The sequence below is a fragment of the Nilaparvata lugens genome, chromosome 9, assembly GCF_014356525.2.
Source record: "Nilaparvata lugens isolate BPH chromosome 9, ASM1435652v1, whole genome shotgun sequence".
Taxonomy (NCBI): domain Eukaryota; kingdom Metazoa; phylum Arthropoda; class Insecta; order Hemiptera; family Delphacidae; genus Nilaparvata; species Nilaparvata lugens.
This window is the reverse complement of record NC_052512.1, coordinates 24,656,725-24,669,538: the sequence shown is the minus strand read 5'-3', so window position 1 is coordinate 24,669,538 and position 12,814 is coordinate 24,656,725. Positions and strand designations below refer to the sequence as shown.

Sequence of the window (12,814 nt, the reverse complement as noted above, 5' to 3'; positions counted from 1 at the left end):
CTTAAAACAAAATTTTAAAAACCTTGTATATACGCGCAATTTAAAGAGGAACATACATTTTAAATTTCATGGGAATCTTTTGCCGCGTTTCGTCGTAAATGCGGAACATGAAAACATATTATAAACATAAAGAGAAATGCAAAACCGTCGACTTGAATCTTAGACTTTACTTCGCTCGGTCAATTAAGCTTCGAAAAACTAGAAAATTAAACACAAAATAGAATAAAGAGAAAATAGTGTAAAGTTACAGCTAGTTTGCATTGTTGAGGGATGTTTCATTGCGTCAAGGAAAAACGTTTCCAATTACAGAAATGAGAAAATGAAGATTATCATAGAAACTGTGACTATATACCCCATTCCGAAAAGTTACTTTTCTGACTCTAGCTGATTAAAGTCTAGAACTTAGCTAAATGCCTAGCTAGGAAACCGGCCCTGAGGCTCATATTATGCTAACACTACGTTTAATGCTAAACCAAGTTTATTTGTGAATATGATTGTATTTATCGTAAGGGAGTTTAACCAAACACCTGATATTTCTCTGTTTAAACTGAGTATCTGCATAATGGCCTAAGTTCTAGTGATAAAACTTGATAATCAAGGCTTACTAACCCGGGATTAGTCCATCCTTGTACAATATTTTTCATTTAATACATCATGAGGTAAAGTAGCAAGAATATTTCAAATTTTTACTCCAACACATATCACTGAACCTGAACCATATTCCCTACAAAATTACTTTAGACTTGGAGGAATATGCAGCGCAGAAAAATGGAGGCAGATCAGTCAACTACAGTGATGGATATAGTCATAGGTGGAAGTGCAGTTGCCAATTTGTCAATTAGAGTCAGTCAAGTCAGTGCTTGCAGAGAGGAAACTTCCCTAAGTTTATCATGAGCGTTTGAATACTCACTGGAAATTAGAGAACGCTGGCTGGTTCACAACGGGAACATAGCCGCCGTTGTATCCCTACCGCTGTATGCCTTCTCTGCTGCGCATGTCCATCCCAAGTAAGAAGTAATTTTGTACAGAATATAATCGTTCCGGAGATGACGAACTATTGCGGTTTTACTGTATAATGCCTCACCTAGAGTTTATTATACCTCAATTATTAATCCACTGAATACAGATGGAAATAAATTAGAAGTTGCATTTGTTCAAATGCTTATTTTTCGTTAAAAACTAGATTCTCGTTTAATAATAATTATTCATTTATTTGAGCAAATGCAACTTAAATTTATTTTTATCTGTAGACTGGCTGGCCGATATGGCTTCATATAAAATGAAAGCTGCTATCCAGAGATTGTCATTTTGGTGTAAGGGTAAGCATTCCTGACCAACAATTGGGAGGTACTGGGTTCGATTCCCGGGCTGACTAATGAGGTCTGTATAGTAACGCTCATCAAATTTCCATCTAGCTGTTTGCCCTGTTGCCAATATTTGCAGTAGGAGAAGTATTCGGGATGATTTACAGCATTTAATTGAGATTTTCGTTTAATAATAATCAATCTACTGAACTAATTCAAGAACTCACATTTGGATAACCGCACCATTGATTGTAGATTGGGATCAAAGTAGCGAATTTCCATAACTGATAAATATGACGCTTCAATTTTATCTTTATTATGCATCCAAGAAATGGTCACTCCATCATGATAGACCAATTCTTTTATGGTAGTCATTCTTTCTGTTAGTATTTTCGCATAGCTCACAACTCTAAAGAACGTAAATTGATTTTCTTCCTGTAAATATGAAAACAAATCAAGATATAGTGAGGTCCACGTTATAATTGCAGACAGACAGACAGAAGTTTCTTTATTTCAAAAAAAATCATTTAACAAAATAAAACATGCTGTGCTCATTCATTGTAATACAAAAAAAAACTTAATAACCATTGTGTTACAACATCATCCTAGAACCTAAATTACCGTATATAAGTAGAAATAAATATTATGTAAAGTGTCTAAAATAAAATGAAAGTATTGATTTAAATTTCAAATTTAAGTTTATAAATCTTAATGTGGTTTTAAGGAAAACGATGAAAAACACAATTATATTTAAGGAAATGAGCACAATGAATAATATGAAAATGGTCTGCATGGGCTAGATGCCTGTGAGCAGACCAGAGTTACTGGAACATGTTTCTATAGGGAGAGAATATAGTATCAGAGAAATTTAGAATTTATAATTTTTTATGTATAATCTTTTCCTCCATTTCGTTACAAAATAAGTTAACTTTGATAAAAGAATGAAACTGCAGATATAGGTTCCCTTCAGCACAAAAAAATCATCAGTGTTAGTTTTGATGGTGACTATTGTAATTAGTTGAAATAATATTTTCTGATTTATCTATTCCTAATTGTAGTAAGAAAATCTTTTATTCTAATTTGAAATTTGTTTTGGATATGTTATTGAATAATATTTGTTGTGGAAAATAGGACGTCAAGTTTCGATATAGAACATGATAAATTTAATGTAAAAGGAATGAATTGGTTTGAGAGAAAGCTTTCTGCAGGGCGATAGCCGCAATGCCAATGTTACTAGCATATCTTGTATTGTGAATATGTGTCACGGTCCTGAGGATGTGCATATTTCAGTATAAATGTATTATAGTATTTTTGATAAAAAGTTTTCTTATTGTCAGTACTGAGCTTTCACTGAAAAGTGTGTTGGTTGGGTAAAGAGGGCTCTTTTTGAATCCTGCCTTCAGGATGGCCTTCTGGACAATGAAGAGAGGTTGCAGAGCTGTTTTCAATGCGCCCCCCCACATGCTACTATGCCAAACTCTAGAAGGGATTGAACATATGCAAAGTAGGCCATTTTGATTTCTCTCCTATCCAGAATTTCACTCATGATTCTAAAGGCATATATGTATTTTCTGAGTTTTTCTTCATGAAGTCAATATGAGCGGTCCATCTCATTATATAAAAAAAAAAAACACCCAAGTATTTATATGAAGTAACCATGTCAATCTCAGAACAGTCACACACTGTACCAAGAAAATTTGTACAAGAGTGAACTTTCAATCTTGACAAAGTGTAATCTGTTTGCTGGTCTGAGCGATATCGGCATAAGTCTTGTTTTTGCTGTATTCATTGAAAGGGTATTTTGATCAAGCCACCTTTTAATATACAAAAGGTCTTTTGGGCATTCGCCTTCACCTTCTCCCATTTGACCCTTTTAAAAATTAATGCATCGTCTATATATGTTTACAGATATCAAACAAAGCATCTGATATACTTTTGTTGCTTCTGAAACCATACTGACAATCACAAAATACGTTATTTACATTTAAATAGTTTAAAAGCTGTTTTTTCACTATTTTCTCAAGTATTTTGGAAAATACGCTCAGCAAAGATATAGGTTGGTAGTTATTTTTGTCAGTTGGGTCACCGGACTTGTAAAGAGGGAATACTTTGGCCAACTTCAAGAACTCAGGAAAAACACCGGACAGTAGACTAAGATTAATCAGATGGGTAAGTGGTTTGATAATAGTTTGTATGTTGTCTTTTAGGAAGGAAGCAGTTACATTATCATTCCCTGGAGCCGACCACTACCCCGTAAACAAAGCCGTAGTGCACTCGTCTGACGTCAGCACTGGTAGGGCTCCTACACCAATGAAAATTCGTTGATTTCAGCTGATCTATATCAGCTATTGTTTTTATTGGTGTAGAAGCCCCTACCTGTGCTGACGTCACACGAATGCACTATGGCTTTGTTTACGAAGGTAGTGAGCCGACCCACCTCTGAGATCACCCACAGCCCATAAAACATCATCCTCTGTCACCTCACGGAAAACAAAGTTATTTTCTAATGTGTAATGACTTTCATTGAATAACAGAGGCTCTACGGACACTATTGCATCGGCCAAGTTCTTGCCAACCTCAGAGAAGAATTCATTGAAGTCATCAGCAACAACTCTGAGTACCTTTGGTGTGACAGGATTAATTTCCGGCATAAATTTGTTAATTAAAAATGAATCCCTACTTGTTTTCCTACCAGCCAATTCTCCTATCACTCCTCAGAATCGTTTAGGATCGTTTCTAAATTCTAGCAATTTATCTCTGTAATAGATATTCTTGGCTATTTTTAAATCTTTGGTTAATGTTTTACTGAAAGAAATATATTGGTTTTTCAATTGAATGGTTGTTTCCTCAACTTCCTGCTCAATTTGTCCCTTACTCTGATTTTTTTGAATCAGACCTAAATTTATCCATGGCTTAAGTTTCTTATGCCTAGATCTGACAATTCTATTTTTTGGAAAAAATTTATAGAACAGTCATCCATTTCAAAACAATTTTCTACTGTATCCCAATCAGCGCTTTGGATAGCCTGTGCAAGCATTGATTTATCAATGTAATTGTAAGTTTCAACAGCTGTAGAGGGTATTTGTGGCGGAATTGAAATATTCAATGCCGTACTGAAATAATCAGTAATTCTGGTATGTAATACGGCTGAGTTGATTTTATCCGGTGAACTGTGCCGTACAAAAATATGATCAATGCATGAGCTGGAGTTCTCTTCGAATATCTGTTTGTTATCTGGTTGTCTAAAAACAGGTTTATATTGACATCTCCTAACAGAATACAATTTTTATTACTATTTAAATTACTATAATAATTTTCCAAGCTGTCCAAGAATGAATCGATATTACTGTCAAAAGTACGGTATAGTGCTAAGAGAGGAAATAAATTATTGTTCAAAACCTGAAAATCTAAAGTTATTCCATAAAAATCACCCAACGTTGTCTGGGAAGCTTTATAGTTGATTGTATTATCAATGTAGATAATCACTCCATCATTTTGATTACGCTGCTTATCAGTAGCAATAACCATCTATTGGCATTACAGCCACTTCCTCCCTCAGCCAACAAACACTCTGTCAGTATTATTAAGTCTAACTTTGTGTTAATTGATTGCAAATACACCAACAAATCATCCAGATTTTTAGAAACACTTCTAATATTCGTGCAAAAGATCTTCAAACCCACACCTGCAGAATCATAAAAAGAAGAAAAATCGACTAAATGCTTCAATTCTAAGCAAGTGGGATTATTATTTAAGCTGTCATCGTCATCCCTATTTGTTAATAAAAGCCTAGCCACTGCTAGAGGAAAAGAAAGAACCCTACCTCGCCCAGCCCATTCAAAACAAGGGATAAGAATCACGGCAACCAAATCAAGAACAATAATGAGAAAAAATACTTTGAAAAAAATAAATGTAAAAAGACTAATGAAAAAAAAGATTAATTTGTTTTACAAATGTTCGATTTATTACTTTATCACTCAGATCATGTTCACTTATCTTTAGAGTTCAATCTAATTCATTAGTAATTGCAACATGACTCAGTTTCAAGAAGATAATAAGAGAAAAATATATATTTAATAATTGTTTCGTGATGAAAAAATAATTTGACTCTTCTAAAAAATGGAAACAATCCTCTTGTTATTACTTAATACGATCAGTACTTGGTTGCGGTATTGTTAATATTATTCACCCTAATCTTGATAACCATTATTATTCAATGTACTGCACTATTCAAATCGGAAGACAAACAAACTCACGAAAACTGAAATCACCGAAAATACAGAAACAATAGATACAGATAATTTTTAACATGTTTTCCAAGAAGAAAAAAATATATTGAAAAAAATTATTGCTTCAAGTCTATCGTGTAGGTATTGCTATTGAACATTACATTCAGCTGGTAATCATACTTTCTTCCATCCATGAATGAAATGTAAGAACAGCACAACTATAACAATACAGTACTACAATTATTATAATATTACTCCTTCATTCCTGAAAAAATGCTCTCCCTCAATTCTATATATGTTTTTCTTTGCTAGATATGAGTTACCATTTTTTTATGAATGCTTGAAACCAAATATAATTCAGTCTGCCTCAGCTGCAATAATAATCTAGAATCAAAATTATGATAAAAATTGTTTTTATCAATTAGAAATTGAGGCGATTGGAATCTGATTCTTTCAAAAATTGAGGAATAATTTATCATCAATTATTATTATATCTATTTCGATCAGTACCTAATTATTCTTATTAATATCATTCACGTTAAGATGGCATTACGGTATTAAATTATTAAGTATTCAATTTCAAATTGAGATTAAAGACATTGTAATGATATTGAATTTCCTAATTTCAGTTGGAAATAACTTTCTCACTCCCATTGTTAATGTAACAATGAATCTAATGAATCTCTAATAATAATCTAGTAAATAATGAATCTAACGCAAATCTCTTTTATACAAAGATAATACCTTTTCAATAGCAATTAAAAAATGTAGACAATGTAAAACTTGAAACAAACAAAATGTAAAACTTGATAACGTGAAACTTAAAAGAAAAATTGTTAAATTAATTTTAATACTTCTATGAATAAAATATCACACTCGTGTTATTATCTATATTCCTTTTTGAAGATTCCATCAATAGTCCTACTTTATTTTTCTTATTTCAATAGTTCATCATCGGTGATAAAGGCTTCCATTAAGTTCATGCAATGATTATTTAGTGGAATTTATACACATTACCAGATGCTCGGTGTTCACTTGTCCAGTATTTGATTATTGCCGCTATTTGCAGTCACATTGTCTTCTCTGCTTCCCGGTTGTTGACTTCCTGAGCCCTCGTCCACTGCTTCCAAGCTCGGGAAGTCGAGGTCGTCAATTTTCTCCACCTTCATGACTTTGGATGCAGCCGTGACCCTGATTAGAATTGTGCCATCCTTCAGCCATGCATATGCGATGCGTCCCTCACTCACCAGTCTCCTCGCGTGGCTGAGGAGAGTTTTGTTTTGCTGAGTAAGGTGCTCGTTCACGTATACAGGTGTTTTATTTTTGAATGCTGCGCTCAAATGTTCCGCGTTCAGACCCCTCTTCAGCTTGGCGGCAGCAGCTAGCCAATTAGCACGTGTAGTTCTTCGTACGAATTTCACTATTATCGGTTTTTCTGAGTCCAGGCAGTCGATGGGCGATACTTATTTCACTGGGACACCATGTTACATTCAACGCCTTGGCTAACTGTTCTAATATATCGTAGATGTTTTCATTGTTTGTGTAGGGAATTCCACTTATTTCAATACTTTGTTTTCTGCTATATTGCTCTAACTTGGAAATTTTAAAGTTAACAACCTTGATCTCTAGTTGGGCTTTTGTAAGATTAGTATTAAGCTCATCGCATTGCCTTCTCAAATGATTGTTTTCCTGTTTTACATCGTTGAATTTTTTGTCATAGGAAGTTGATAATTCTGAAACAATTAGCTTCATACAATTGATATTATCTGCTAAACCTTGAGAAAGTTTCTTTTCAAATTCAGCTAGTCTTTGATCAAGCTTCTATCGCTTTAAGATATCCGAATTCGTATTATTATTACTACTCACTGGTACTTCAAGTTCGTTGGGTTGAGATTGAGCTGCATTTCCACCACATTTAATACAACGATAAGCCCCTTTACGACTGGGTTTTTATTGGACACGTTAACACAGTCAGCATGGAATGTTTCAGTGCATTTCACACACTGTATTGTTTGTTCTGGATTACAGCCGGTCAGACTTTTATCGCACTTTGAACATTTAATCATTCTGCTAAAACGTAGACTAAAACGAGACGTAAAACGTAGACGTAAACTTCAACCGAGAAAACCTACTCAAATATTCAAGTTCTTCCACAAATTCTAAGCAATTCGAAATATAGTTTGAATATTACAAGCTAGCAAGCTGACAAGCTAGAACGTTTCGGGCTGAGCGAGACAGGCTAGGATACGCTAGAAGATAAGAAGCTTTCTCATCGAGCTCCCGATAGCAACTTATTCCAGTTGCAGTTGGGAAAGATAGCAGAACAACGTTGCCGATCATCTGTCTTGTCAATGCCTTCTACAGACAGTAGCTGATACAGTTTCATTGAGGTAATATTAACTGTTCATTAGAGTTGGCACGCCTGCCATTTACTGGTAAACAAGTTTGAGAATAGCTATGTGTACTTACGTGAATTATATTGATCTAACTCCAAAAAAACTGTGTATTACTGTATCGAGTGTACAGTGCGTGGTATGGTGAGACGAGTTTTTTGAGTGAATAATTTAGAAATCCTCTTACGAGTTTCGGTTGACCTAAGGCGGGATGCACACCGGAGAAACGCATTTCGTAAAGCCCTCTTTCATGAAACTTGTTTCATGCAATCCGTTTCACTCGTGCATGCATACAAAAGAAACGTTCCCTGCTTAATCTTATCAGTCGATTGCGAGCAACTTTTGTTTCACGTTTCCTGAAACTTTTTTCACGAAACGCGTTTCTTCGATGTGCATCCCGCCTAACTGTGATTCAACTTCAAGTGATCAGAATAGAATTAATCTAACAACAGCTGTTCGGGGCGAAATTGGACTTGCGAGTAAATTCGAGGAAGGAGCAGATAATAACTGTGCTGCGACGACCTTGACTGGTGCATTACTTAAACTCACCCTTTGCTTCAATCATCCTTATCGCGAGATAGATAAAAGCAGCTCTACCACCTATTGAACGCCCAAGTGTTAAACTGTGATATAGGTCAAGAACTACATTTTCGTTTCTTATCCATGTTAGCACATTCAAACATGAATAAGTTCTTGTCAACGGGCAGAGGGGAGAAGCGAGATTGTTCATCACCGGAGAGTGAGCCGAATGCCGCAAAGAGAGCGACAGTAGCAAGTGCCGAAAAGCAAGGAATGCTTGATGAAATTATTGGAAAACTTCTTGATGAAGAGCTAAAGGTTTTAGAAAATAAAGACGATATGGATAACTTAACGAAAAAAATTCAAAGGCTGGTGAAGGAAGATGTTGAACTCAAAGAGGAAGTTGAGCATCTGAAGAGGAAAATAGTACAAGTGGGTGAAATAGTGAATAATATAGAATATCGTTCTAGGAGAAATAACGTAATATTCAGAGGACTCCAATATAGTCCCAATGAAGACTGCAAAAACATTGTGGCGGATCTGTAAATAAGTTTCAAAATGCAGTAAAGGAATTATTATCAATAGAGCCCACGTACTAGGACTAAAAAGGAACAATGTACCTCTCATCGCCCATATCCCTAGAGATGAAGACGTCGCAAGTATCTTCAGTCGAGTGAAAACACTGAGAGGCACCGGCTACATAGTGCACCGAGACTTTTGTCAGGAGACGTGGAGATCGCGCAAGTCGTCGGCCAGACACGGATGTCAATCGTCACTGATCGACTCATCGTCGAGGGAGTCTCGTTCGCCTGGACTGGAGATATGTGGCTTCAAGATGAAAATATTTCATCTTGTTCAAGTGAATTCATCATCAAATTATTGAAAAATATTATTTCTCGTTTGATAATATATCATTGATAATTTCAAACGAGAATGAACAGTTAATATTACATCAATAAACCTGTATCAGCTACCGTCTATAGAAAACATTGGAAAGACAGAGGATCGGCAACGCTGTTCTGCTATCTTTCTCCACTGTCATTATAACGTGGACCTCACTATAGTTATGTCATTGATTAGCATGTCACTCTCCCTTGGTGGTGGAACTCAAGGGCCAGGTGATCAAGCAGCTTCCAACATGGTTAAAATAATACCAATAGCGGATATATAATTAATAGCGGATATATTTGCAGAGAGAGGGCCCTTTTATGCAACCTCCATTTCATTTTCATAACACTGTATGATGACTGATGGCACTACAAATGGCTCCTCCCTTATCTGCTGATGGAATTAATGATTTTTTTGCTATTTGATCCAATATTTTTTCTTGTAATATCAATCACGGAGCTAGTGCTTCAGATATTCTGGTGTCATCTGGATTGATCAATTCACAGGCTGGCTTGCAATCTGTTAGACTGGGTGCTGTGAAGTCCGCAGATGTAAATAAAATCGTTTCTAAGCTTAGTAATTCCAAGTCTGAAGATATTTTTGGGCTATCTTATTTTGTGTTGAAGAAGATCATAGATGTTATCATTGAACCTTTGACGTATCTAATTAATAGAGCTATGAAAAGGATCTATTAACAGTGGTATCTTTCCTAAATGTTTAGAAACCACCTGTTATCCTGCCTGTTTATGGAAAGGGTGAGAGAACAAATCAGTAACTATAGACCGGTTGCGCTTGTACCTGTTATATCCAAGGTATTGGAAAGTATTATAAAGATAAATATTGAAGAGTACTTTGAGAAAAATAATTTGTTTCCAGCATCACAGTGTATGGCTTCAGACAAAAACTGAATATGGTTGAAGCTGTGCAAAATGTTGTTTCTTATATTACTAAGGGTTTTGAGAATAGGGAGGAGATAAGTGCGTAGCTTTTAGACCTTAGTAAAGCTTTTGATATTGTGCCCCACATGGATTCAATTAAAAAGTAGCAATGCTATGGGATAAGGGGAAAAGAACTCGCTCTATTACAATCTTACCTCTCTGACAGATTTCAACTTGTTAAAATTGGTAATCAGCGATCCAGTTGTAAACAAGTTTCACAAGGGGTCACCCAAGGCTCTGTTCTTGGCCCCTCTATGTTTATAGTATTCATAAATTAATGATCTTCCAAAGTATGTTCCAATTAAATCAGTGCTATATGCAGATGATACCACTATGCTTTGCTCCAATACATCTCCTAATATTAATTCCATTATAATGAACTATTTATGAGAAAAAGATGAGAGAAAGATCAGCTCTTTCGGTTCCCTGCAAATGGGCTGGTTGTCAATGAGAGCAAAACTGAAACTATAACGTTTAGCTCTAGTGTGAAGTGTCAACAAAAGTCTGTTAAACTTCTGGAAATAAACCTTCATTCAAAACTTACTTGGAAAAGTCATACGGATGCACTTTGTACTCGATTATCTACAGTTGTATTTCTATTAAGGAAGTTGAAATCTTGTACTAGCATTAGGCCTAGTCTCACCCTAAACGCATATTTCGCACTGTTCCACTCTCACCTTCAATATGGTACATTGCTGTGGGGGAAATTCTAGTGGCGCAAAAGAGGTGTTTCTGTGTCGAAAAAGAGCTATGCGTGCTATATATAATTTGTTTACAAAGTATCAATGTTGTAAGTATCAAAGTATTAATATTGTTAATGGAATTGTTTTGTGTGTGACAATGAAACATTCTTGATTCTTGACTACTTACACACAATATGTGCAGTGTCAAGGACAGATTTATTGTTATTATTATTGTATTACATTATTCCATTATTTTCATTATTATTAGTAGTAGTAGGTGGCCCTTGATCCGCAAGGATCTATTTTGAGAAACTGAAAACTTGACGTAATGAAATCTTGAAAAATTGAGAATAACCATCCTCTGTAAATTCAGAATCAATATGAAAATTTCAAGTTAATCAGTTGAGTAGTTCAGACATGATGAAGCGTCAAACATAATTTTCCTATCCCATATGTGTTGTGACATTTCAAAATTATTGAGACCATGAAATAAAATAAATCGAAGTAATAGAAGATATATTGTCAAAGGCTAGGAAGAGTATCAAATGTACTGTTACCTGATAGCAATGAAGATTATACTTATCAACAGCTGAGACTGAGATAAGAGCACAGTTCTAAACGGCATATTTTGGAAGAATTATTTATTGGAAATTATAATTTATAAATTGTAATTTATAAATTGCAAATAATTTGTAAACTGTTTATAGTCAACCATCAAATTTAGAGGTTACAACTTTGTTTATGTTAGTGAACAGCTGTTTTGAATGCAGTCAAGAAATTAGTCAAAATGAATTATTTGTACTGCTGAACTTACGTTTCAAAACGATGATATAATTACTTCTAAAAACCAATGATTATTGTAATAAGGATAAGAGTTTCAAAATAAAAAAATATTTATTATTGTTAAAATAATTTATTAATGGAAATGAACAACATGTTAGATATTATAAAAGCGAGCATGATCATGGTACAAGCATTATCACTGATTAGAATAATAATATGCATTTTTTGTTATTTATTAGTGTAATAAGAATCTCTTGTATGAAATACTAGCAGAAACCCGTGCTTCGCAAGGATCTATTTTAAAAGTTGACAAACTGAAAACTTGACATAATGTAATTTCGAAGAATTGAAAATAGGCCTATAACCATCCTTGGTTATAACTGATAACGCAAATAACCCAAAAGCCTTTTGGAAAATAATAAACGAGTACAATGGAAGTAAAGCTAAAAAACAAAAATTTCCCGTAAACCTTTTTCTTAATAATCCTGAAGATAACGGAGAGGAAAGAGTAAGAGAGGTGGCGGATGCTTTTAATGAATATTTTGCCAATGTTGGAAGTAAGTTAGCTGCAGAGTTGCCTTCCCCGTCATATGAACAACTCAATCAGGATGAAAGTTTGGGTACAAATTTACAGTTCCAACTGCAGCCTGTCACAGAGGATCAACTCATAAAAATTGTTAAAGATATGCGCGGTGGCTCAGTCCCAGGTATTGACAACATCAATGCTAGCTTAATCAAAGACAATATAGATATTCTCTTGATCCCATCAACTCACCCTATAAATCTGAGCCTGACAACAGGGGGTGTTTCCTGAGGATTTAAAAATTTGCTAAGGTTATACCAATCCACAAGTCTAGCAGTAAAAGTGATATGAATAACTACAGGCCCATTTCCTTGTTATGTGTTGTATCAAAGATATTGGAGAAGTGTGTCAAATTGCAATTTCAGAGGTATTTGGAAGAAAACAACTTGCTTTTAAATCGTCAATTCGGCTTCCGGAAAAGCAAGAATACCTCGGATGCACTGTTTGCGATTAATAAGGCATTCATGGAGGCAATCAATCTAGACCAGAAGGTA

General features: G+C 34.9%; 1 protein-coding gene across 1 annotated transcript in view; it reads right to left on the bottom strand.

The window, feature by feature from the left end:
• The window catches only part of LOC111056207, a gene marked incomplete in the record, with an annotated part of 336,828 nt that overhangs the window by 134,364 nt on the left and 189,650 nt on the right, over positions 1-12,814 (bottom strand). The window contains 1 exon segment of the mRNA XM_039435672.1: positions 1,532-1,739. Coding sequence (XP_039291606.1) covers positions 1,532-1,739 — 208 coding nt within the window.